General features: G+C 41.3%; 1 protein-coding gene across 1 annotated transcript; it reads right to left on the bottom strand.

Annotated features, from left to right (window-relative positions):
- Window positions 1-1,440: 1,440 nt before the first annotated feature.
- Window positions 1,441-22,192, bottom strand: LOC110486323 (ubiquitin carboxyl-terminal hydrolase 31). Its single transcript, XM_021557834.2, has 16 exons — window positions 20,831-22,192; window positions 20,535-20,666; window positions 19,256-19,350; window positions 19,059-19,151; window positions 17,604-17,739; window positions 16,709-16,856; window positions 16,366-16,546; window positions 14,639-14,750; window positions 12,126-12,220; window positions 11,132-11,209; window positions 8,865-8,994; window positions 8,041-8,160; window positions 7,529-7,754; window positions 7,242-7,400; window positions 6,896-7,051; window positions 1,441-6,705 (listed from the first exon to the last, which is right to left on the bottom strand). Exons 1-16 carry the CDS (start codon window positions 21,392-21,394, stop codon window positions 5,237-5,239), a joined length of 3,894 nt encoding a protein of 1,297 aa, XP_021413509.2. The 5' UTR covers window positions 21,395-22,192; the 3' UTR covers window positions 1,441-5,236.
- Between the last annotated feature and the right edge of the window lie 5,578 nt (window positions 22,193-27,770).

Genomic DNA, 27,770 nt, shown 5'->3' on the forward strand with positions numbered 1-27,770 from the left:
TGAAAAATTATTAACCACAAAATAAACATTTTTCAATGGCCATCTCTCCGGATTTGAACCCCATTGAAAACCTGTGGTTTGAATTGAAGAGCGCAGAGGAAGGATATGGAAAGATTCTGTATGGAGGAACGGTCTACGATCACTCCCAATGTGTTTCCAATCTCAAAACATTTTTCAAAAAGGCTCAGTGCCATTATCCTTGGAAGGTGAGGTATTGGAAGGTATGGAAAACAGGGGTGCTACTCATTTTGACCACCACCTTTTTGAGAAAAAAAAAATATATAACTTGTTAATCATCCCTTTCTCTGAGCAATTGTATTAATATAAAAGTAATTTTCAAAACATTGAGCATACAATATAGCTCAGTATGTATTATTTATTTTATAGTATTCTTTGCGCATCTTAATCAAGGGTGCCAATATTTTAGGACCTGACTGGAGATTAACACACACACACACTGTGTAACAATGAACAGAAGAGATGAAGTCATCAAATTATGAACATCTGAAATCTATTCAGTAAAAAAGTGTTTAACTAAGATGCCAAACATGAGTAGAGAATATCTGTGAGAAAACATCCTCCCAAGACTCAATAAAACATGTAATCGTTCTGTTAAAACACGTGTTAATGTGTGATGAGATGAAAGCGGTACCATTTTCTGCAATGTGCAAATCGAGAAGACATGCAAAACACTGACAAAAACACATTTATAAGCCCCGACACTTCCCTATTCGCTGCTCGCGATAATAAGCTTCAGAAATAGCTGCTCCAGACTTGGAACTTAGCACCATCTTGTATCTGTAAGAGCATGAGGCATTGACTTGTGATCTCTCACACTCACCACATCCATACACCACCCAACACCAATATAATCTTTAATGGAAGGGGGGAGGATGGGAGAGATGTATAAAAAAATAAAAATAAATTAAATGCTGTTGACTGTTGGGTTCCGTGTAACAAAATGCATAGGCTCTGGATTGCTGCAGGAGTACTCCTTGCAAACATCAGGCAGTACTGTAAATATTTAGCAGTCAGCACCCTGCTAAAGGTTCAGGGTTTTCTAACTTCATGGAATCACACTTTCAAATGAATTGCAGTACATGCATTTGATTCGTCCTAATGCAATGTAAGGTGGGGTCAGGGGTGGAGGAATGAACCAGTTATACCCTCACAATGAGGAAAAAAAATCTATTTTGTAAATAATCCCACAATAAGTAGTAGGCTAATTACATGAAGAATTATACCAAATAAATTCTACTTGTTTTAGGATATTCAGTTGGACAACTGATGTCAAATCAACTGGCTTTACTGTGCAAAGCAAAAAACATTCACAGGAGACAAGCTCCCTCTAGTGGGTCACAGTGGACAACATTATTTCATAATACTGGAGATATGTAAAATATTTGTATTAAAAAAAGGGACCATGTACAATACAACATATTGCTTTACATATGTTTTTTTTATTACATTGTACATGTTGTTCTTGCATTGGTAAAGCAACATAATGTCTCTTTCAAAGAAATGCGTTCTTTATAAAATAAATGCATCATAAACAAAACATACAAATAAATTAACATAAAAAAGGTTTGACGCAGTCTCATGCACTTCCCCAAACTTATTTCATCATCAAATATTTCCCTGGACTCGTTTTGAACTACTTCCAGAAGACTACTGTACAGATAACCACTAAGATAGTGTTATTGTAGCATTGTAGAAACGTGGGCTGCTGCCTGGTACTATTCGCTAATCAGTATCTAAAGTCCAGTGTGTCATTCAAGGAGAGAAGAATGAATCAAATTCCATATGACTGATTAATGACATGGTATTTATACTATCTAATTAGCTACCACTATGTCAGATGTCCTAGACCAGGGTTCTCCAACCCTGTTCCGGAAAACCATCCCGTAGGTTTTCCCTCCAACCCTCATCTAGCACACCTGATTCTAATAATTAGCTGATTGATAAGCAGAATCGGGTTACAACAGGGGTTGAAGCAGAAACCTACACGGAGGTTAGCTCTCCAGGAACAGGGTTTGAGAGCCCTGCCCTAGACACATATATACTCTAGTAGTCTATGCCACAACAGGTGTCTTTATGGCAACTACGAGACCAAAAGTATTCTTTAAAAAATGTTAAAACACTCCCGTTGTTTAATAATGACATTCATCCATTAACTGGCATGCCTTTCATACCTAAATCTAACAGCTCATAGAACAGTGAAATGAGAGCAGAGTGCACAGGCAACACATGAGATGACTGAGCTACAGATGGAGTCAGTCTGTAGTGTTAATAATGAAATCCTTGCTGGTGAACAAGAGGGCAAGGAGAAGACTGATAACCTGCTCTTTAAAAAGAGAGCACCCTTTGAACACGTACTCCAGCATAGTGGAAAACAACATAGACACAATGAAAATGAATGTAAAAAAATGTTTTTTTAAAAGGTAGAGACAATCCCTTAACAATCACAAGACTAAATCAATTTAGTGTAAACTTAAGTTAGAAAACAAGACAAATACAAAATGTTCAGCATCTTAAAGATTTTGGGTTACATCCGTTTCACAATGTGGTAACATTCTCGCATGTAAAAAAGAAGTGTAATGAAAACCCTAAAACATAAGTGTGCAATTAAAGCAATGGAAGACACTAACCATGCTCTCCATTGCTGGCATTTGGAAGATAGGATATATTGTACATTTACTCTCTGGTTCACATAGCAACAATCTATTGCATAGTTAAGGACATGCATGCGTTAGAGTTATCATGCAATACTGCTTTCCACAGTGTTGAAATGGTTGTTTCCATCGATTGACAACACAGTGGCACAACCATATACTTAAAAGCCAAAAATAATAATATTGTTGCAGGCAGCTGATTTCACTAATAAAATATATATTCAAAGATGGGCCATAAAATAACAAAGCTTTTCATCACCTAAACGTTGAGAATATTTTTAATGGACATTTTGTGAAAGATGTGAGAGGTGTGGTTCTATGTATTCGTAACATGGCAACAGGGTAACCGAACTGGTTTGGAACCCGGGTCATCAGTGAGACTCAAGCTCATGATAAACTAGATCTTAGGCCAAGACATTAAATCTGGAAGTCAACACAAGCCTTCAGAAGGGTAAACTATAACGCAGGATCATGGAGTTAGCCAGCTAACTTGCATAAATATTCTGATATCTTTCTACAAAATAAAAAGTTACGTTTGAAATGGGTATGCTCTAATTGATTTCATTAACCATAATATCAATAGTTATTTCTGGTTGCTTATCAAAGTTAGCTGGCGAACTCATTGATTCTGCTTTGTGGTATACCCCCTCAGGTCAAGGCAAAGTAAGTCAGTGAACTAGAGCTGCTATTCTTTCAAAAGCCCACCATTTCAACAGTGTTTGTAGCAGCAGCTCACTTAATGACAGCGTAGCCATGGGCAACAATAACAAGTGACAGGTTGTCAGACTGTTGCTGAATCCCTACACAATCATTAATGTTAATAGTTCATATGTAACAGTGGGGGTTTTCACTTTGAGGCAAACTGTCGCTATAGGCAGCAAAATATCTGCAATGGGGTTTAATATTAAACTTGGTGCAGTAGGTTAGAGATAGCAAATCTCAAGACCCTGGAGAAACTGGGTCTCTTACATTGTCAGCAAGCGAAATATTACAAAATATGCCATTTCAGTAGAAGGGTCTCTGAAGATTTCAATATGTTACAACCAGACCAGCAAAAAGGTTTACCCTGGTATTTTGAATCATAATTAAAGTTAAGACTGATGAACGATTGCATGAACAGTTGAGAACTATTGCACCGAAAAGCTTGGGCTTGGAAGATTACCAAACGGGTTACAGCAAGACACAGGGAGAGTTCAGTAACAGGTCAAAGCTACAGCTAGAAAAGCTTTGCAGATATGGGGGGTGGCACCAGATCTGACTGAAATGACTCGTCAAACTATCATTCAACTAAGGAGAACATCCCATGCAGGGCCTGACAGGGGTACAGTTACGTAGGTATGCTTCAAGTAAACAGCAAAGAATAGCAAAACGTTCAGTGCAGTGTGCATTATTTAGATTGAATTGACTTCATCCGAAGACAGGACAAAGGCAAATAAGCACAAATGTTCAACTTAAATGAGCGGTGTTGGATTTTATCAGTACAATACAGCAGCCTCTGTTTGCTATTCCAAACATGGCAGAAACGTTAATCTCTCATGAGGTACCACAGGTTGAGGTGCTACCGGGGCTGGTAACACCTAGATCAGGGGTAGGCAACTAGATTCAGCCGCGGGTGGTTGGGGGGGGGGGGGGGGGGGGGGACATAATTAGAATCATTTGTACACTGCAAATTGACCACAACTAAGGCCCCCAAAAAAAGATTGTTCTCAAATACAATCATTTCATATCTTGATTACATTGAGACACGATCACGTCTCTTTTCCTAAACTAAACACCTTTTTTTTTTTTTACCAAAAACTTAATTCCCAAAATACATACATATATTTGTTTATACTAAAAACTTTGGGTAGTCCCACAACACCCCCCAAAAAAATCACTTCCTGGGCGGTTTCGCACCACAGGACGCCTGTTGCCGACCCCTGACATAGATTGTTTTTTTTATATTTCAGAACCTCAGCATTTTAAATATTTCAAACAGTGCCAGTATTGCCCTTTGAACAGCACCAGGTGTAGAAAAGGAGTAACATTTTAGACTACTCCACAAACTATCTTAAGACTAGTGTACCCTTAACAGCCTTAAATGTCAAGTCCCTGACCCGTTACTCTAGTTTCACGTGACCTTTTTAAACCATGTAAAAGTATTACATAAAAATTGACAGTAATAGATTTTTTGTTTACTAAGTTACTGTATAGCGTTGTTCTGGAGAAAAATATTCCATACTGTATTTACAAAGTGCTATCTTAAAACATTCCTATTCAGTTTTGTGTACAGTAGTATACTAATACCACACTTTGCCAAAGGCAATGATTTGGTTCCATGACAGGATAGAAAGGCGCTTTTGATAATTTACATCTTGCTTATGAAAAGAAAAATACAAGTACATATATATATATATATATATATATATATATATATATATATATATATATATATATATATATATATATATATATATATATATTATATACTCTCTCAATCTATATATATTTATATCTTAGGCACATGGAAAAAAAAAAAAATTGCTGCGTACATAAAACAATGAGACTGCTATCGATATATGATGTCATTGAGGCTTCTGTGTTGGGCGTGCAGAAGATTGCATGGCAGAAAGCTTTCTGGAGGACGCCTGCTTCTCAAGAGGCTTTTTCCCATTGGGGGGAGAATTAAGACTGGATTCAGAAGTGGAAGACTTAGATTTGCCTATAATAGGTAACAGAGAGCGTCTGACTGGGGTGGAGGGCTTGGAGGACTCCTTTACCTCAGTGACAACCTCGTTCACATGATGCTCTGAGGCATTGGCCGACCCATCCTCCTCCTGAACGCTCAGCCTGGCTGTCCTCTCAGAGGCCTTCTTGACCAGGATGCTGGTCTTACCCAGATCGGCCGACCGGCGGGACTCTCTCTGGCGCAGGGCGTTCTTGAAGAACGACAAGCCCTTGTCCTCTGACTTGCTGCTGTGCCTAGGGTCCCTGCAGGAGACGCTGGGGGAGCGCAGGCTGGTGACAGAGGAGCTGCTGATGGAACTCCGCAAAAACCTCTCTGGACGGACCCCCTCTGCAGCGGTCTTGGTGGGGGTCCTGGCTGCAGCGTTGCTGCCCCAACGTGGTCTATCAACCAGAGGGCTTACCAACCCTGAGTCCCGACTGCAGCTCCTCTCCAGCAGCTTCTTCCGACCAGAGGTGCTCTTCTCAAGGCCAGAGGCACTCTTCTTTACGGTGGGGGAGGGGGAAGCGGAGGACTGCGGCGTGGAGATGCGCTGCTTGCACTGGGGGGTTCCAGCTGCCGAGTCAGAACCCTTGGAAGACAAAGACACTTTCTTTTTGGACGGGGTCCTGGTGGGCGTAGCGGTGCTGCTGCTGGTGGTCTTGTCTTTAGAGTTGGTCACCTTGGGGCCCTTCACCACAGGGCTGGAAGACATTTGGGATGTAGAGGAGTTGGGGGTGGAGAACGAACACTGGCGCTTCTTGGAGTTTCTCTCTGGCTCAGACTTGGTGGAACTCTTTTTGGACCCGGCGCTCTCTAACTTCGGGGCAGATCCGGCGGTGCTGCTCTTGCGTTTCTGCTCTTTCGACAGGGAGGCTTGTGCGTTTTGGTCCAGGGCTGTTATTTGGTTGTTGTTGTCCGTCGGGTCACTCTTGGAGCTCTTCTTATCGGCCGGCGTGGGGGCCCTGCAGTAGACTTCGTCTAGGATCCTCCTGCCATGGTCCTGGTCGGTGCTGTTCCCCTCCATCATGGCCAAGGGGGCCCTGCCACCAGGGTAGCGCTCATGCCGGCTGTAGCTACCGAAGCAAGATGTGGATACCTTGTCATCACAGGCCTCTCCCCTCTCTCCTATCCTCTCCAAGGGGGGAGAGGAGCGTGAGTCCAGGGAGAAGCGTGAGGGGGAGTTAGACCTCATATGGAGCTTGGCAGAGAGGGACCAGGAGGGCTTCATGCTGTTCTCACTGAAGGCCAGAGGACTGGCAATGGATGATCTGGAAGATAAGCTCTGACGCTGGATGCTCCGAACAAAGGGACGGGTCGAAAATCCACCTAAATAGATACAAATAAATGAGTTTACACTAATGCACTAGACTCAATAAAAGGATAATTTAATGCCCTTTTTTCTCAACTGGGCATAGCAAGAGCTCCTGTAAGGTTATAAATAATTAGCTAAAGGAGGGGGAGAGGAGGGCAAAAGAGCTGAAGATTTAGAAAGACAGAGAAACCTAGTGTATCTCACCGTCATCTTCGCTGCGGTCCCCTGTGGTGAACTCCACCGACTCGCCCAGGGAGACCAGAGAGGTGCGTCTGGAGGAGGCCCCGGAAGCCAGGCTGGCAGGCCTGCTGCCTTGGAGACGGTTCACCCAGTGGTCACACAGAGATGAGCTGGTGGAGCCTGGCACAGATAGACACGACAATCAACCCCTCAGGTCTCTCAAAGATAACCAAGATGTTGATGCTACTGTCCAACTAAGAGTGTTAAGTGACAGTTTTAATGTCACTTAATGGCATTTCTCCTGTAGCACCACGTAATACACCATCATTAGTGTCAGGAAAATCCCACACTCCAAGAAGTCACCACTGACCTGCTACGGAGCTGTTGGCGGACCAGGAGGGGATCGTGTTCCTCCTCTGGTAGAACAAGATGTAGGCCGTCTGCTGACACACATCATCATCAGCGACGGGCTGGACCTCACTGTCGTCAAAGCAGTACCACTGGCCGTCAACAGAGTTCTTACAGTAAGCTGGGGGTTAGAAGAACAAGAGATTTAGGGTGATGGTGAAGAAACTGTCAGAATGTAGTGTTATTTTCCTATCCATCTACCTCCAGTCAGTGACTACTACCACCTTACTTCTAAACCACCGGTCTTACCTGTGTAGTGTCCTCCGTGCATGTTTCCGTGGTGATTGCAGACGGCGTACAGGTCGTACAGGTAGTCGTCAGGGTTACGCCCAAGGCCGTAGGGTCGTCTCCATGGTGACCAGTGAGAGGGCAGGCTCCAGCTGCTCTGGGACCTCTTCACCATGTGAGGAGCCATGTCCATGCCAAGCAGAGGGAACCGCACCATGTTCTGCATCTTCACCCTCCTGTCAGCCTCCTACAGGACACAGCAGTAAACACAGTACCCAGTCAACTGAACTGGCGCTACACCTGCCTCTTCGACAGGCAGGAGATTGGTCACCGGGTAAGACTGAGTGGCAGTGACTGAACATGGACAAGACAGAACAAGCAACACTGACTGAAGGCAAACCAAGAATAGGAACCAGTCGGGCCGCCCAAAGCATGAGAAACTACCGTTACTTAAACAAAACAGGAATTATTGGACACAATTTTCAGTGGGGGAATTGGAGGGGGTGCTGAATGCTGTGTTGCTGCTGCAGTACCTGTCTGAACCTCTTGAGGTGCAGTATGAGCACATCAGGCAGGGTCCACAGGCTGAGCTTGATGTGGCCTTGCTGCAGCTGCTTGCAGTGGGGGCAGCGCCAGGCATCATCCGGGGCCAGCTGGAACAAAGACAGCCCACCCATGCGCACACACACACACGCAGCCATCAAGGAAAAGCTCCCCAACGCAGTGCTTTTAAATCAGTCTCACTCACAGAGGGAGTTCCAGACTACTCTACTCCATGTTTTCACAGCACCCTCATTTCTGTGACCAGTGCCAGTTCTTAAACTGACCACCTCCAGCCTCTGCTAACCACAGTGTATATTCAGTCTATCTGGTGTCCTTCCAGACAGAGAGAAGCCATTATAAAAATGCTGTATTTCAAACCTAGAATTAGGGGCAGAATATCCAGCACCCTCAGCATTTCAACCAAATTAAAGGCTATGGGATGTTCAGCTGTGGAATAATAAACAAACCCTCTGGTAAGAAGAGAATGTTCCTTTTTCCTGGTCTCTTTTCTTGTTTAAATACATACAACAGCATCGACAGATATTGTGTATGTGTGGCCTTGTAATACCAACACAATGTGTGTGCATGTGGCCTTGTGGTTTCAGCACAATGTGTGTGTGTGTGTGTGTGTGTGTGGCCTTGTGGTACCAGCACAATGTGTGTGTGTGTGGCCTTGTGGTACCAACGCAATGTGCGTGTGTGACCTTGTGGTACCAACACAATGTGTGTATGTGTGTGGCCTTGTGATACCAACACAATGCATGTGTGTGTGTGGCCTTGTGGTGCCAACACAATGTGTGCACTCCAGTGTTACCTGCTCCTCTTTGGTGTAGAGCTGGAGGCACTGAGCGAGGGTGCAGGCCTGGGGCTGATGGTGTTGCTCTCTGTGCAGATACACACTCTCAGCATCAGGGATGTACTCTTCCTCATTGAGCCCAAACAGACTTCATGGAAGGGGAGGGGAATCACAGTCAGCCAATCAATCACTCAACACACTGCCTCCTATCCTAACAAACAATACTAAATCTGACACTTCCCAATAAGTGGGTATTGCTTAGGTAGTCTAATACTTACGGATTTCATTCCTTTATGTTATAATGTCTAAAGGCACCAGCATGCTTCCCAGCCGAAACAGTTCCTATGAGTCTGTGCATACATTATGAAGGCATTATGTTTCTGTTCATTTTGGAGTTCGGTAAGGGTTTTTTCGGCTGTTCGGGCACATTAGCCGAACTGAGCCGAAGTCGGTAGGCAAACTGAGCCAAAGTCGGTAGGCGAATTCTACACCCCTTCGTCGGTGATTGGTCAACAGTAGGGATTCTTCAATAGAGCCTTTGTCATTCAACGAGAGACGGCTTGCTTTCGTGCACATTTTTTTATTCAAAAATGAATACTGCACCAGACATCGTAGTTAAATGTAAAATTGCACGACTATGAACTCCTCTGCAAAAACGTGAAAATTAATGACAGATTTCTTGAGTTATCTTCGATTCATTCTGACTATTTTGTGTAAGTTTATACTAGCTACGGCATCTCAAAATGGACAAACAGTACTATTGCCATTTTTTTTCATATTTATCAAGAGAAGCTATTTTAAGAAAGTATGCAAGCACACTCGTTCGGTTTGCCAAGCCGGTTTCGGCCAGGCGCCCGCCGAACTGAGCATGCAGACTTTTGCCTTAAAGCAAAAACAAACATCGTCAAACAATCTATTTTATTGAATGTTTGGTGGCTTTAAGGGATGTGCATTTGAAATTATTTCACTATTCGAATATCCGGATAGTCAAAATATACACGTTTTAAAGAAAAATGTGGACCTTCGAGGGCATAGACCCACCCACTTCGGAGCCAGGCCAAGTTTCCAATCAGAATGAGTTTGTCCCTGACAAAAGGGCTTTATTAGAGACAAATACTCCTTAGTTTCATCAGCTGTCCAGGTGGCTGGTCTCAGACGATCCAGCAGATCCGTATGTGGAGGTCCTGGGCTGGCATGGTTACACGTGGTCTGTGGTTGTGAGGCCAGTTGGACGTACTGCCAAATTCTCTAAAACAACAATGGATGCGGCTTATAGCGGAGAAATTAACATTCAACTCTCTGGCAACAGCTCTGGGGGACATTCTTGCAGTCAGTTTGCCAGTTGCACGCTACCTCAAAACTTGAGATATCTGTGGCGTTGTCTTGTGACAAAACTGCAAAGTTTAGAGTGGTCTTTTATTTTCCCCAGCACAAGGTGCACCTGTGTAATGATCACACTGTGCACAACATTTGAGAGAAATAAGCTTTTTGTTTATATAAAACATCTCTGGGATCTTTCATTTGAGCTCATTAAACATGGGACCAACAATTTACATTATAGTTTATATTTTTGTCCAGTATAGATTATTTCCAAAAGTTATGAGGTCCAAAATGTACCGCTTAGTAGGAATGACCCAGCTAATTTAGTTAGCCAGCTAGCGAGGCTAATTAAGGCAGCAGTGCCCCCCAAGTCATTGTCTACAACAACTCCATTCAAATTAAACAACAGCCTACCTGTTGGTTGATCATTGTAGCCTACTTATTTACTTACATTTAGCCAACTTCATTTCCTTAAATTGTAATTCCATTTTGCATTAATTAGAAATCTTCAACTTCACTTGGTACACATGGAGCCTTTCATGGTAGTGCGGCTTTGATTGACCGACAACAACAAGCTATACTCGTGAAAAGTGTGTAGGTTACCGGTACGCCTTTTTTTTTATTTTTAAATGGAGCGCACTCATAAAAACTGTTGTTTTATTAAAATGTCTAATGTCATGGTCTGTCCTTGTATGTCGCAATGCCACAAAGCCTTTTCATTAAAATAGGCCTAGCCTATCTATGTCTAAAATGTTATTATTTTAAATGAATACCCTCGCTAGTAATCGAATACTAACGTCCATTTGGATATTCTAATAATCGTCCCCATCCCTAGTGGCTTTATAGGGATCATTTATGGTCCTGTATTTCCCTGCAGGATAAATCTCACCACAAACACCCAGAAACATGGCGTTTATCAAAGAGATGCAGAGCACCAGCAATATTGTTGTGCAGCGTTCACTCACTAATCCTTGGTCTCTTTGTCCCACTCCACCACTATCTTGACGTGCGACGGTCCCCCCTGGCCACAGGACTTGTATGCTCTGCCAAGGAAAGATTATGTTGAGGAAAAACGAGAATAAGCCAGCTTCACAACTTAAACACATATCAACCAACAAGCTGTATTCCTCTTATCTTCAAAACACTACAAATCTAAGTGAATTGGATTTACATTACACGTGGCTTTTTGCCTGCTGTACACACATCTATCCAGCTTTTTAGTGTGTATACTGTGTGACAAACTCCCATTCTATTCAACAAACTTCCGTTCTATTCAATTGAATGAGCAACTGGGATAAACTATAAACCAAACCTGCCGAGCAAGCAATGTGTGAAGAAACAGATACCAAAACATGTAAAGGCACGCCATTTAACTGTTCTGGTGACATCAGAGCATCTGATCTGGCATTCAAGTGTGGTTTGAGGATTAAAAGGAGGCAGTAAACTATAAACAAAATTGTGAATTGGTGAGAGGAGGTTGTGTTCAGTAGGAAGAAAACGTTTTGAAAAAGGGGAGATACTACCTGAACACAAATTATATTTTTCTGGTGAGAAACATCTTGCTATGTGCCCTACTGAACATGACCCTGGTTGAGAGCTACAGTTGAATGATAATATAAAATATGCCATTTAGCAGACACTTTCATCCAAATCGACTTACCGTCATGCGTGCATACATTTCTTTTTACATACAGATGTGCTTTCTTAATTTGATCACTCTGTTGTCGCAGAGAATTTTCATGCAAAATGAAAACTTATTGCATTCGAGGTTTAATGAAAAATGTATCAACCCCTACAAAAATGTCCATTAATTAAGATCCACATAATATAGAAACTGGTCAAATGAAGATATCACATCTGTATTGGTGGTCCTGGGAATCGAACACACTATCCTGGAGTTGCAAGTGCCATGATCTACCAACTGAGCTACAGAGGACCAGGAATAACAAGGAGACTGACCTTTCCACTGTTGGGTGACAGAGAGGCTGCTCCTCTTGGGGCAGGAGGTACGTGATGCCAACCACACCAACCACTCGTAGGCTGAAGGGCCCCACCTGCAGATAATACCAGGACTTTAGTTACTCACAATCCCTATTCCCACCACCTGACTGGTACGTATAGACATGTTGCCATGGCCGTGCTTTTCAAACCAGACCAACAGCATTCTATCCAATGAGGCAACTTAAACGTCTAACAAGCCCTTACATGAGAATCAACTGTTTATTTCTTTAGAGTCTAAGACATTGGAGGATAGGGGATGCTAAACTGATATGGAATTGTTTTAAGATGGTCATACTTGATTTTGAATTTTAGGACACATACAAAAAAATATATTTACTACTAAAGCCCATAGAAATGCATTGAATAACACATTCAAGAATGGCAAAAAGGACAATCAAAAAATAAATCAGAAGAAACAAGGTTTTGAAGTGTCTGTTCTAAATCTAGGACATAAAAAAAACAAGGAAATGTCCTTATTTTGGAAAGAAAAACTAATTATTGGTCCATTAAAATAACATAAAATTGATCAGAAATACAGTGTAGACATTGTTAATGTTGTAAATGACTATTGTAGCTGGAAAAGGCAGATTTTAAATGGAATATCTACATAGGCGTAGAGGCCCATTATCAGCAACCATCACTCCTGTGATCCAATGGCACGTTGTGTTAGCTAATCAAAGTTTATCATTTTAAAAGGCTAATTAATCATAAGAAAACCCTTTTGCAATTATGTTAGCACAGCTGAAAACTGTTGTTCTGATTATAGAAGCAATAAAACTGGCCTTCTTTAGACTAGTTGAGTATCTGGAGCATCAGCATTTGTGGCCAGAAACAAAGAACTTTCTTCTGAAACTCGTCAGTCTATTCTTGTTCTGACAAATGAAGGCTCTTCCATGCGAGAAATTGCCAAGAAACTGAAGATCTCGTACAACGCTGTGTACTACTCCCTTCACAGAACAGCGCAAACTGGCTCTAACCAGAGTAGAAAGAGGAGTGGAAGGCCCCGGTGCACAACTGACAAAGAGGACAAGTACATTAGAGTGTATAGTTTGAGAAAAAGACGCCTCACAAGTCCTCAACTGGGAGCTTCATTAAATAGTATCCGCAAAACACCAGTCTCAACGTCAACAGTGAAGAGGCGACTCCGGGATGCTAGCCTTCTAGGCAGAGTTGCAAAGAAAAAGCCATATTTCAGACTGGCCAATTAAAAGAAAAGATTAAGATGGACAAAACACAGACACTGGGCAGAGGAAGATTGGAAAAAAAGTGTTAGGAAAGACAAATCTAAGTTTGAGGTGTTTCGGATCACAAAGAACATTAGTGAGACACAGAAAAAAATGAAAAGATGCTGGAAGAGTGCTTGATGTCATCTGTCAAGCATGGTTGAGGCAATGTGAAGGTCTGGGTGTGATTTGGTGATGGTAAAGTGGTATATTTGTACAGGGTAAAAGGGATCTTGACGAAGGCTATCATTCCATTTTGCAACGCCATGGTATACCCTGAGGACGGCGCTTAATTGGAGCCAATTTCCTCCTACAACAGGACAATGACCCAAAGCCCAGCTCCAAACTATGCAATAACTATTTAGGGAAGAAGCAGTCAGCTGGTATTCGGTCTATAATGGAGTGGCCAGCACAGTCACCGGATCTCAACCCTATTGAGCTGTTGTGGGAGCAGCTTGACCGTATGGTACGTAAGAAGTGCCCATCAAGCCAATCCAACTTGTGGGAGGTGCTTCAGGAAGCATGGGGTGAAATCTCTTCAGATTACCTCAAGAAATTGACAACTTGAATGCCAAAGGTCTACAAGGCTGTAATGGCTGCAAATTGAGGACTCTTTGACAAAAACAAAGGACAGAATTATTATTTCAAATAAAAATCAATATTTATAACCTTGTCAACGTTTTGACTATATTTTCTATTCATTTTGCAACTCATTTAATGTATGCTTTCATGGAAAACAAGGAAAAGTGACCCAAACTTTTTAACTGTTAGTGTAAATATTTTTTTTACACATATTTAACCCCTTTTTTGGGTAGCACAAAACGACCTTCATACTTCCATTAGTTTTTTAAAACCGGTACCGGTTATCTTCAGATGAGTCCTGAGACACTTGTGGGGGTCAGAGCAAAATTGAGTTTGTGGGAGTCTTACCTTTGCATAGAGTGGTCATAATAGGTTCTAGGACAAACTGTTCAGATGCTACAGACATTTTTCGTGAGAAGAACGATTTTTGCGACGTCTCATGGTCTGAGAGGCATCCAATGCAAAAAAAAACATCTCTAGCTTAAACTGAGATTTTGATTGGGATTTTTTGTTATGTAATTAATCGAATCTAGGGGGTTAAATGCAGTAAACCAGAGTGCCTACTAGTGAAAGTCTGCACAGTCTTTAGCCATTTCATTAAAAAAAAAAGTTTTTTACCTGCATTCTGTGGGGTTGTTTCCATTCCATTCACTATCCTCCACCCACCTGAATGTAAACTCCTGGCCTGAGCAGGTGATGCATCTTCTCCAGGATCTCCTTCTGCAGGATATCCCAGGTCACAGTGCGATCCATGTACAGTACAAATGGAAGACCAAACCTGGAACAGAGGGCATGATATTCTCCTGTTAAGGTATACTTGGAGTCTGTTAACTTCTTATGGCTGGGGGCAGTATTGAGTAGCTTGGATGAGTAAGAAGCCCAGAGTAAACTGCCTGCAACTCAGTCCCAGAAGCTAAGATATGCATATTATTAGTATATTTGGATAGAAAACACTCTGAAGTTTCTAAAACTGTTTGAATGATGTTTGTGAGTATAACAGAGCTCATATAGCAGGCAAAAACCTGAGAAAAAAATCTAACCAGGAAGTGGGAATTCTGAGGTTTGTAGTTTTTCAACTCATTGCCTATCGAATATACAGTGTCTATGGGGTCATATTGCACTTCCTAAGGCTTCCACTAGATGTCAACAGTCTTTAGAACCTTGTTTGATGTTTCTACTGTGGAGGAGGGGGAAATGGGAGCTGAATGAGTCAGGTCTGCCAGAGTGGCATGAGCTGGTCACACGTGTTCACGTGAGAGTTAGCTTGCGTTCCAATACATTTCTGAAGACAAAGGAATTCTCCGGTTGGAACATTATTGAAGATTTATGTTAAAAACATCCTAAAGATTGATTCTATACATCGTTTGACATGTTTCTACGGACTGTAACGGAACTTTTGGACTTTATCTGCTCTCACCTCATGAATTTGGATTACTGGGCTAAACGCGCAAACAAAAAGAAGGTATTTGGACATAAATGGACTTTATCGAACAAATCAAACATTTATTGTGGAACTGGGATTCCTGGGAGTGCATTCTGATGAAGATAATTATAATGCTATTTCTGACTTATGTTGACTTCACAACATGGCGGATATCTGTATTGCTTGTTTTGTTGTCTGAGCGCTGTACTCATCTTATTGCATGGTGTGCTTTTTCGGTAAAGCTTTTTTGAAATCTGACACAGCGGTTGCATTAAGGAGAAGTTTATCTAAAGTTCATTGCATTACACTTGTATTTTCATCAACATTTATGATGAGTATTTCTGTAAATTGATGTGGCTCTCTGCAAAATCACAGGATGTTTTGGAACTACTGAACATAACGCACCAATGTAAACTCAAGATTTTTGGATATAAATATGAACTTTATCGAACAAAACATACATGTATTGTGTTACATGTATTGTGTAACATGAAGTCCTATGAGTGTCATCTGATGAAACTCATCAAAGGTTAGTGATTAATTTTATCTCCATTTCTGCTTTTTGTGACTCCTCTCTTTGGCTGGAAAAATGGCTATGCTTTTCTGTGACTAGGTGCAGACCTAACATAATCGTTTGGTGTGCTTTCGTCGTAAAGCCTTTTTAAAATCGGACACTGTGGTGGGATTAACAACAAGTTTATCTTTAAAATGGTGTAAAATACTTCTATGTTTGAGGAATTTTAATTCTGAGATTTCTGTTGTTTTGAATTTGGCGCCCTTTCACTGGCTGTTGGGCTAAGATCCCGCTAACGGGATCAATATGATGTCTCATGCATAAGAGGTTTAATATAACAAATATAATTTGACCTGCATGGTGTAACGGTTTCAGAGGACAGTGGAAAACACTGGGCTGTAGTACCCATAGAAATACAATTCCAACATTGCAGTCAATATTACATCTCTATAGTACCTCCTCCCTTGGTGACCGGTGCAGGCTCGGTTACAGATAAGCAGGATCATCTTGTCGACCCCCGTGTTCTTATTGGCCGACGCAGTGGCAGGATTCACAGCTCCTTGCATGAAAGATGGAGTCCTGCTCATCTCACTCCCAAACTTTAAGTTGTTCTGGTTCAGGTTGGCAAGGAGACTCCCTGGATTTCAAATCCCAATCGGTCAGTGATACTCAGTCAATAGTTCAATATACATTATACAAAATGCATGACAAGTACACTACCAAAAAAAACTTTCATTGAGAAATGCCCAAATGTATTAAATAATTTGATATCAACAGTAGATGAATAGTGAAGAGGTACCTCTCTTGGTTCTAATGTTCTCTAGTCTGAAGGTCTCAGGCGTCTCAAAGGCAAAGATGGAGTCGCTCTCCTGAATGATATCGAGATCGTCGTCGTCATCACAGAAGGAGCGGTGGAAACCGTCATAGTACATCTCCGTCAAAACAAACTGAATCAGAGGGATGCGGAGATGACCAAAACAAGTCAATACGCTGCTGCCATTTAGTCAACACTGAAACCTTTTATTCAGATAAGATGGTGAAACAGATTAGAGTTAGGCCATGCTCATTTCAGTGAATGAATTACAGAATATAAATAAACAACATCAATATTCTCTTCAGTGTATAGGCCTACTACCTCTTCTGCAAATACAGAACAATGGTAAATATGGAAGGCTACACACTATGACTGAAAACCCCCTCCCTTTCTCCTGGAGTCCTTGCCCTATCCCTCAAATCATGACAACTTTTCTTATTCTGACCAAGATGTCACACACACTAGTGTTCTGCTTAATGTAATCCAATGAGAGCACTGTATGAACGTTTCAACCACATCAAACCCAAGGCATCAGTTCTGTTGTTCTGGGATACAATGGGCTCTGTTCGAGTGATCCCTTCACCCTGATTAGAGGCTATGATGCACTAGCCTAATAGTACTTACAACAACACTGTAATGCAGCTATTAGTACTGAAATGAGCACACCTGCTGGTACAATCAGTCTAGTACCCAGGGATGAATCATTAAAGGAAAAAGTAAGCCTAAGTAGGGTACTCCTTTACTGTTCTTTTCAGATAACAATCCTTAGAAGCTAGGTACCACCAGAAAATAAAGCATTCAAGTTCACTTCTGTATTCATGTAACCTAGTAAGACAGAGCTGAGGCTGCTAGGGATAAGAGAGCAGGAAGGAAGCAGCACCTGGTCCTGGGGGATCTTGGTCTCACGTGACACAGCATCTCGGAGTCTGGACACGGTGCTGTTCAGGGGCACGGCCACTCCGATCCTCATACAGTGAGAGTACTTCCCCTGGTAGACCACTGTCACATACAGAGGCCTGGGAAGAGAGAGGAAACATGGGAATGACAGGGATCAAATATTGGCACCATATAAGGAATTACAAAACACCAGATAAAAACCACTGACAAAGGCCAGGAAATAACAGAATGGACAAACAGCAACTTTTGCCAAATTAAACACAATTAAGTCCAATAATCAACCTCCTAGGAGAGGACACGTTTCCACCTCCTCTAGTAATGCTGCTACAACACTGTCTGGAGACTGCTAATTTATAATTACTCTGAGAGCACTGAGCAGGATTTTTCTGGTGACTGTGTGGATCAGTGCTACTCTAAGCTGACACTAAGAACTCAACCAGCAGGCACAGCAACGCAGCTCTTTCGGGAGTTCAGTTTGAGATACCCCACAGTCTGAAGAACCCTCATTTTTAAGATGGTTGCCATTTCCGAGTTTCTCTGTCATTTGAACTTCAGTTATGTGGGATCGGTCTTAACATCAGCTATGGCCAGAAACAGTGGCATAACAGGCTTAGCAGAACATTTTTATTCAGATAAATAAACTAGATGCTTCAGACTAGTGATAACTGATAACCCAAAGTTGAGTAACAGAATTGTGTTTCTGGGAGAAGGACGAAGTAGTAGTGAAGCCAGAGCGGTGAGCCACTGAGCCTTGGTCTGGAGGACCATTATTCTGTCATCAATCAAATGACAGCCAGAGGACTAATGGGACATCATTTGCCACTGCATATCTCCTCATTTCACCTCATTCTTCCCATCTTTAATAATGCATGGACAGCAATGAATTTAGTGACTTAAAAAAAGAATCTGCATCGAACAGGCGCTCTCTCCTTGATGTGACAGTATAACACCATTGTAAAAATAGCATCATGAGGACAAAAAAAGGCCATGCATGTCCCAGGTACCTCCGTTTAGGAGCATTATGAATAGTCAGCTGAGTGAGCATAAAGGTGGTTTTGACTGCTAGGCACAAATAATGAAACTCAAAATACTTAAACTATGACAGAGAAGAACTCAACATATTTCTAAAAAAAGTCATAGTCCATTTCCCTTTTTTACTTTAGCCATTTAGTGTTTTCTGGGCATGTAGCCCTTAAATTGACTTTAGAAATAGAATAGTCACGTAATTACTGGCTTGGTTTGGTCTGCAGATATATGCCATTTTGGAGACTTTGGCCCCAAACGACATTCCTTCTTATTTACTTTGCTTCCGCATCCCTGGGAAATTGAAATGAACCGCAGTCTCAAATAGTCTCAAGATGTACATTTCAACACTTGTCAACAGTCTTGTTCCTCCCATCAGACCCAATGATGGAACACAGCAGAGGTGTGTACTCACCTTGTGTGAGGTAAGAGGATGGGCAGGGAGATGCAAAGGAAAGGATCAAAGGTGTTGCTCTGTTTTTGGCAATGCGGGCAGGTGAGCGACGACCTGTTGGTAAGAAAGGGAACTAATTTGTCTCAGAAGAAGTCATGAGGAATAAACAGAATGGAGAATATAAAACTCCTCAGGGGTAAGCATCAAATAAGACCTACCTGTACTGGGCCTGAAATAGCTCTTGCACAAATGAACCGGTTGAGAGCGGAAGAGAAGGCCCCTCTAGGCCCCCATCATCCTCTTCCACTGGTGGCTAATAGGACAAAACAGAGTGGATGAGCTCCTACTGCATATTAGACCATTTAGGATATTGAGGCTGTATTCTATTCACTGGGTCAATGAGCATCCAAAGCCGTCTGAAAGACATCGAAAGGATAAGAGACCAAAATACAAATAAAACTACCTGTGACGCTGCGGCTCCTCTGACTTATCCTCAAGGAATTATGAGCATTTAACAAGGCAGGCTAATCAACAAAGCTCTGTGGGGTCTATTCAGGTCACGTCTCTCACTGCATGTCTAAAGTCTTCTTCATGCTTCGGTTCAGGCTGGCGCCTAAGGTGATCCAAACGAATGTGCTCGCATACTCCCTTAAAAGACCTTTGCTTGAAAAATGAGAAAGTGACAGTAGTACCGTTTGTCCATTTAAGACACCGTAGCCAGTATAAACTTCCTCAACATAGTCGGAATTCATCTAAGATAACTCAAGAAATCTGTCATAAATGTTTACGTTTTTGCCGAGGAGATCTAAGTCGCACAATTTTACTTTTCAAGTGAACAAAATTTGAATGAAGACGATTTGTGATGACAAACTCTACATTGAATAATCCCTACTGTTGACCAATCACCAACAAAGGAGCGTAGACTTCGGCTACACATTTTGGATTGCCTCTAGATAGCACGAACAGCTGAAAAATCCTTGCCTAAGACCAAAACAAACAAAATGTCATCATAATATATGCACAGACTGTTCCAAACGGTTTCAGATTGGAAGCAATCCAGGAAGGGGACACAGAACACCATCACTTCCTGTTCATTCTCCCACAGGAGATGAATCCGTCAGCACACCGTAAAGTAGGGAAGTGAGCTCTCTCTCCTAATTTGTTTGTCCCAGTGCTCTGGGAGATTGATGCCTGATAAGGGGCTCTGCGTTCAGAAATGGGTTAGGTCGGTAAATCTGTCCTGCAGGATGCCAGGCCCTTACCGCTCAAATGTTATTCCGTTTGGAATGTCTGAATGAGTCTTCAAAGGACATCAGAATTAGCCAGCCACCTCCTGTCACCTCATCCACTCAGACTGCTGACTCACCTCAGGTACAGCTCCATTCACTGCTAGCTCGAGGTCACATCACTGTCTCGTTGTGCTAACCTGGCCACTACCACCGTTCCTGAAGTTGCATTAGTAGGCCCTAACTCTATGATGCGCAAACAAAAGTTTACCTTAATGGAAGGCCTGTTGTTGGGATGGTTGTTGAGGTCTTCGTGTACCCTGTCCAGAAGCCAGAGCAGAAACTCCTGAGCGTCATGCTGAGCATTGCCTTTATACTGCAAAGCGCTCTTTGAGACGGCATTCTGCAACAAACAGCAACACTGCTTGAAAATTCTGGTGATAGCCTAGTCTCAGAAGTATGATGTAGCCTAAATGTATTTGACCATTTCAAAGACGTGTAGTATAGGGCCAAATGCAGTTCTGTGAGAGAAGTAGTCTTGCTTTATGATACATTGTACCAACTTACTTTGAACTCCCTGCTGTGCTGTGGGGTGTATTCAAATGTCCACAGGGCCCGGACCAGTCCAGACAGCTGCTCTGTCACCTCGCCTCTGTCATGAGGGCCCTTCCTCCCCGAATGCACACCGTTTGTCTTCGGTTTCTCCTTCTCCTCATCCGTTTCCTCAACTCCCCTGTATTGTTCCAGTGCCAAATACTCAGCAAATAGTTCAGTATTACTCAGGCACTGGAGGATGGCATTCATGAAACAAGTGTTACCATGGTTTTTGAGACCAGACACTCCAGGGACCTTCTCTCCGAGGAAACGGTCACTATCATCCAAAACTGGTGAATCTTTGCCTCCCGTTTTGAATAATGTGAAACCCCCATCGTCTTTGTCACCTTCAATAGCATGCCCGTCTGATCCAAAATGGGACAAGGTTGACAGGGTCCTGAGGACTCTGCCCATAAAACTACCCACGGAGCGCACAGAGCTTCGTCTGAAGAGTTTCTTGCTGAAGCTACCAGATTTCTTCTCTTTAGTCATGGCTTTACTAGACATGATTGCCTGACTTGTTGGGCACCCCCTCATGCAATAAGTTTCAAAATACAATATTTCCTGTGAGGAATGAGCTGAGCTATCAAGCAAACTAACTTTCAGCTGTCTCGTGCTACATCTTAATTGGGAAGTCAAGTTACATCTTAACCCATCAACTAGCTAGATAGCTAACAGTAGCTTGCTGGGATATATTTCCCATGCTAGGGGTAACGTTATAGTAATGACTACCATTAAATACGAGTCAACACAACACAAAAAAGCTTTTCAAAGACAAGCGTTATGTTGACCTAATTGGATAGCTAACCTTAGCGTGTCAGCTAACACAAGAACAGCAACTATCCATAGCTAGCTAGCTTAATTGGCTAGCTAGCTTGCCAACTATCCATTAATCCATTTTAAGTGATTCGATTTAGTAAAATACACAAATTACAATAAACTGTCGGAATGCATTTGTATATGCTAAACAAGTCAGTTTATTCGCTGACGTTCATGCAAATCGTTTATTGTAGCTAGCTGATTGTTTTTATAGTTAGCATTTGAACATTAGCTGCTAGCCACTGCATAAGAGTCCCTTGCGCAGAAGTGTCCTTCCATCCCATCCGAAAATAAAAATGTAGTTACCAAGCAGAGACGTTTAATTCCGTGTCCTTGGTTAATTTGAGTGGGATTGTACAATTTCCTATGCTTTCCAAGCTGAAATGTTCTCCGAAATCCGATTTTCCATTGCAACAGAGTCAGTTCTTCACACTTTCAGCTACAAAAATAGGGACACTGCAGGACAGCAGAGAAACAGCTGACGTAACAGAGTCAACGCCAAAATACATATGGGGGAGAGAGGGGTTCCACTGTGCCTTTTTTTCTTCTTACATAAATCAAACGTTTTGTATCTCAAAACGTGTACTATTGAATAATAAAGTAAATGTTTTTTTTCTTCAAATGTAGGCCTATCCATAATCATGCAGTTGACAATTAATGAAATACTTCCTGATCTATGGACAGTCCAAAAAATATTGGTTGTAAGACTAACATAAATAATTGCTTTTGGGGGGGGGGGGGGTTGTAGGTATGAGGGAGTTGGGTCTCCTATAGTACAGGGTGGGGCCCTATGATAATGGGGTTAATGAAATCTGAGAGGTGGTATTTTTCAGTTCCCACTGAGATCCAGTCTGACATCAAGTTGGTCTACTGGTATTTTAATGCACCACAACATACAAAATGTACAACAAATAGGATGGTGGAATCAATCTGTGACTGCCACATCTTGGCTAAATGGCCTCACCATATAGCCTACATCATACAGTGATGGATTTAGCTTTATTAAATGTTATGTAACCTATCGCATACACATATTAGCCTATCAAAATACAACATTTAGCTCCATGATCTACTAAAATGCAAAACACAGAGACATAGTAAAACAATATATATTTTAGATTGATGTTAGAGGAAAGAGAATCAGTCTGATGAGGGAATCAGCAGTCAAGGTCACCAGCATAAAACCAATTTTAATTTGAGTCTTCATTGTGCCCGCCTCCCACTCCTTACCCACCAATCAGCATGTCTTCTGTCATATAGCACAGAACGAAATTATCCTAATGCAATTTGTATATAACCTACTTTCAGACATCCGACACAATGTCAAATATTCAATTATGTAGGCCTAATGGTTCATGCATTTTCCTTATTGTTTTACACTGAACGTAGTACGGGCTTGACACCTACAAATGATGCCGACCTAAAGACGCAAGGATGTGGTGAGTAAATGTGTGTTTTTAATTATAGTCCCATGAGTCACTTTCCTCATCAATATCTTTCTTGGACCTTTAGTTATTATTTTGCTGTAGCTATAGCTATTGGGTTGGTGGAACTTAGAAGTGAGGTAAAAGTAGGTAACCTAGATAAAGATCCTAGAGGTACAGATTAATCCATATGCTGCCTCCACATGCCCAGATCATTTAGTTCCCATATGCTCGGGTATGGCTTAATTTCCTGTTATTTTAAGCTGACCTCAGCACACACAGTGACTAGATACTGTGCATCCCAGCAACACCTCTCATCATTAGGATATCTATCCAATTACATCTCTCCCAAGTAGCTCAGACTAGAGTGCAAACCATAGACCCTACGTAAAAGAAGGGTGTGTAGACCATGCATTTTACTGGGAAACATTGCATGATGAAATCTTTACATTGAGTTCCTTCATTCTATCTTATCCTGGTGTTCAGTGCCTCTATGGTGTAGTATACAGTACATGTTAGAGCAAACTATTTAATGCAACATTTAATGCCAAGAAATAAGATGCTATTTTCTACAAAAATTATATAAGATTCAGCCACGTGACTATTGCCCTCTGCTGTTTGGAGAAAGGAAGTCAGTCACCAAGTAAGATTTTGAAAATAAAGAATTATTTCCACTGCAGTGTAGACTACATTTCTTGGAAATTAGCACCCCCACAGCACATAATGAGAAAAATCTCCATAGATTTGAGCTGGCAAAGATTATTTTAGCTACAGACAGATGATTATTTAAAAATCCCCACGTTGGCCTAATATGACCTGCAGTGTGGTTTTATAGAATGGTTTGATTAATTTGATCATTTTGTGATGGCAAAATGCATGCCTGTGCACACACTCACGCCAATAGGCTTACTTTTAGGCCTAGATCCATTTTTAAACATGTAGGCCCACACTGCTAAATACTCACATTATTGCTAGCAAGTGCCCCAGTTATCTGTGATTGACATTAAGTAAAATGCTCAAAATGTAAGACAAAACATACACAGGAAAATAATCTACTGGGCAAGGATGTCAATTCAAAGTCTATTCCACGTTGGTTCCATGTATTTCATTGAAATGATGTGGAAACAATATTGATTCAGTCAGTGTGTGCCCAGTGGGTATTGTTTACCAAACTTTTTAGAGCGCCAGTACTGAAGTTGACATTTATATCACCTGGCACATGCGCAAAACCATGTCAAATTTGAGTATAAATGCATCACATGCATGTAATTCTGTGTTGTGCAAGTGCCTTAGGTCATGAGCAAACACATCTTGATTTGGAAGATTGATTTCCATTTTATTTGGGATGGCAAGCCAGACAAAATTAAAAGGGCCTATTTATATAATGAATATGAATTCGGAGGGCAGAAATGATTAAATATTAAAGCATTAGACCTCTCACTAAAGGCATCTGTCATACAAATGTTATACTTAAATCCAAACTGGTTCACTAGTAAATTAGTAAGAATGTCTCACCCCATGTTCAAGAATGGCCTTTTTCCCTTTATTCAGACTACAACCTCTCACTTTTGTTTTTTTATTTTTATGAAATAATTTCCAAAATATCGCTATTTTTAAAACAAGCCATAGAAAGTTAGTTGCAATTTCAGTTTAATCCACCAGAAAAGACAGAACAAATAATACAACAAATTCAACTCAACTATACTAATTTATAAAAAAAAAAAAACATGAATTAAAAAAAGGGTAAAATCTTTGTAAATTATATCATAAATAGGACTGGTGGAGTTAAAGTATGTTAAACATGCAGCTAGCAAAAATATATGGACATTTTGAGCTCCGTTAGTAAAAATAAAGAAAACACGTTTGACCGGTAGAGCAGATTGCAAAATAGTTGGGAATAGATTTTCAATGTACCGATTCCATGGCACATGGTTTATAAATTATATAAATTATTATACATTTAAATAATTATACAAAATTATTGGAACCAATAGAATGTTATACATATATAAGGGGGATACAACCTTCCCAGCTCTGCAGATTTTGCTGTGAAGAGACAGAGTCATTCGATCATATATTTTGGTACTGTAGCTTGTTTTTTGTCACAGTTCCAGGAATGGCTGAAGAACTGCAATATTTACCTGGAGCTAACTCTGCAGATAGCACTACTGGGTGATTTGAAAAGTCACAGTCAATCAATCAATAATATAATAATACTTTTAGCAAAAATGTTTCTTTAATTTACAATCTGTAGAAACTATGAGAATAGAAATGTTCAGAACTTTTGTGAAACATCACAGCACAGTTGAAAAATATATGGCAAATAGAAATCCAATATGGATGGTGTTAAGAGACAGATGGGAGGTGTTGAACGGAGCTGAACGGTGGGACTAATAACAAGATAACTAATATATACTGTGTACGTAAAGTGTCTATAGGTTCAGAACTTTTGTGAAACAGCACAGTTAAAAATATATGGCAAATAGAAACTCAAACTGGAAGGACATCTGAAATAGATGGGATATTTTGAGGGTAGAGGAAGGACAGGACATAAAACAAACAGTACCCGCAAAACACCAGTCTCAACGTCAACAGTGAAGAGGCCACTCCAGGATGCTGAGTTCCTCTGTCCAGTGTCTGTGTTCTTTTGCCCATCTTAATCTTTTCTTTTAATTGGCCAGTCTGAGATATGGCTTTTTCTTTGCAACTCTGCCTAGAAGACCAGCATCCCAGAGTCGCCTCTTCACTAGTGACGTTGAGACTGGTGTTTTGCGGATACTATTTAATGAAGCTGCCAGTTGAGGACTTGTGAGGTGTCTGTTTCTCAAACTAGAAAGTCTAATGTACTCTAATGGACACCTCTTGCGCAGTTGTGCACCAGGGCCTCGCCTCCCACTCCTCTTTCTATTCTGGTTCTAGCCAAATTGTTCTGTGAAGGGAGTAATACACAGTGTTGTACGAGATCTTTAGTTTCTTGGCAATTTCTCGCATGGAATAGCCTTCATTTCTCAGAACAAGAATAGACTGACGAGTTTCAAAAGAAAGTTATTTGTTTCTTGCCATTTTGAGCCTGTAATTGAACCCACAAATTCTGATGCTCCAGATACTCAACTAATCTAAAGATGGACAGTTTTATTGCTTCTTTAATCAGCACAACAGTTTTATGCTGTGCTAACATAATTGCAAAAGGGTTTCCTAATGATCAATTAGCCTTTTTAAAATGATAAACTTGGATTAGCTAACACAACGTGCCATTGGATCACAGGAGTGATGGTTGCTGATAATGGACCTCTGTATGCCTATGTAGATATTCCTGAAAAAGCAGCCGTTTCCAGCTACAATAGTCATTTACAATATTAACAATGTCTACACTGTATTTCTGATCAATTCGATGTTATTTTAATGGACCAAAAATGTGCTGTTCTTTCCAAAACAAGGACATTTCTAAGTGACCCCAAACTTTTGAACGGTAGTGTGTATGTATATATATATATATATATATATATATGTATATATATATATAGTACCAGTCAGAAATTTGGACACACCTTCTCATTCAAGGGTTTTTCTTTATTTTGACTATTTTCTACATTGCAGAATAATAGTGAAAACTATGAAATAAAAACTATGAAATAACTATGAAATAACACATATGGAATCATGTAGTAAACAACAAATCAAAATATATTTTAGATTCCTCAAAGTAGCCACCTTTTGCCTTGATGACTGCTTTGCACAAGCTTGGCATTCTCTCAACCAGCTTCACCTGGAATGCTTTTCCAACACTCTTGAAGGAGTTCCCACATATGCTGAGCACTTGTTGGCTGCTTTTCCTTCACTCTGCGGTACAACTCATCCCAAACCATCTCAATTGGGTTGAGGTTGGGTGATTGTGGAAGCCAAATCATCTGATGCGGCACTCCATCACTATCCTGCTTAGCCAAATAACCCTTACAAAGCCTGGAGGTGTGTTGTGTAATTGTCTTCTTGAAAAACAAATGATAGTCCCACTAAGCGCAAACCAGATGGGATGGTGTATCACTGCAGAATGCTGTCTGAAGAGTCCAACATTTGTTACAGACAAGAGATGTTTAGGGTTTTATCTATGTAAATGTGCATGGCGTTGCCTACACAATTGAAAGCATCGCCACGTTTTGTGACTAGTCTTGTTCCTGTTGCAGCTTCTTGGATCTCTGCTCAAGCACATCTGCACTACGAAGCGTGCCCACAGACTTGTCTGATAGTGGTGTGCAGGTCAGCTGTTTGTTTACCCGCCCCCGCCCACAATTGCTAATAACCCAACCCCAGCCACCCGTCTATATGTGATAAAGGGAAAATCTGAAGCATGCACCTGACCCTAACCCGCAAATATAGAAAATGCGCTGTAGACTACACTTGGTCTCTTTCAGACAATTTTTGTGAACTAAGTGCAGTTCTCTTAATTTATTGTGCAGTGTGAACACTCCAATGGAACTCAGACAACTCAAAAGATCCCCAGAAGTGAACCGAACTGAGACCATCTCGGGAGGTGGTCTGTTCGGTTCGCTTATATTCCACAGTCTGGTTCCCTTTTTAAGGGCAATGTGAACACAAAGCTCCCAGGTTCACTTGTCATTATTCCCGCACCACACACTCCCCTCAAACTCAACTCGGGACTTCAAAGCCAATTC

Source organism: Oncorhynchus mykiss, chromosome 13 (assembly GCF_013265735.2).
Source record: "Oncorhynchus mykiss isolate Arlee chromosome 13, USDA_OmykA_1.1, whole genome shotgun sequence".
In the NCBI taxonomy this organism is placed as follows: domain Eukaryota; kingdom Metazoa; phylum Chordata; class Actinopteri; order Salmoniformes; family Salmonidae; genus Oncorhynchus; species Oncorhynchus mykiss.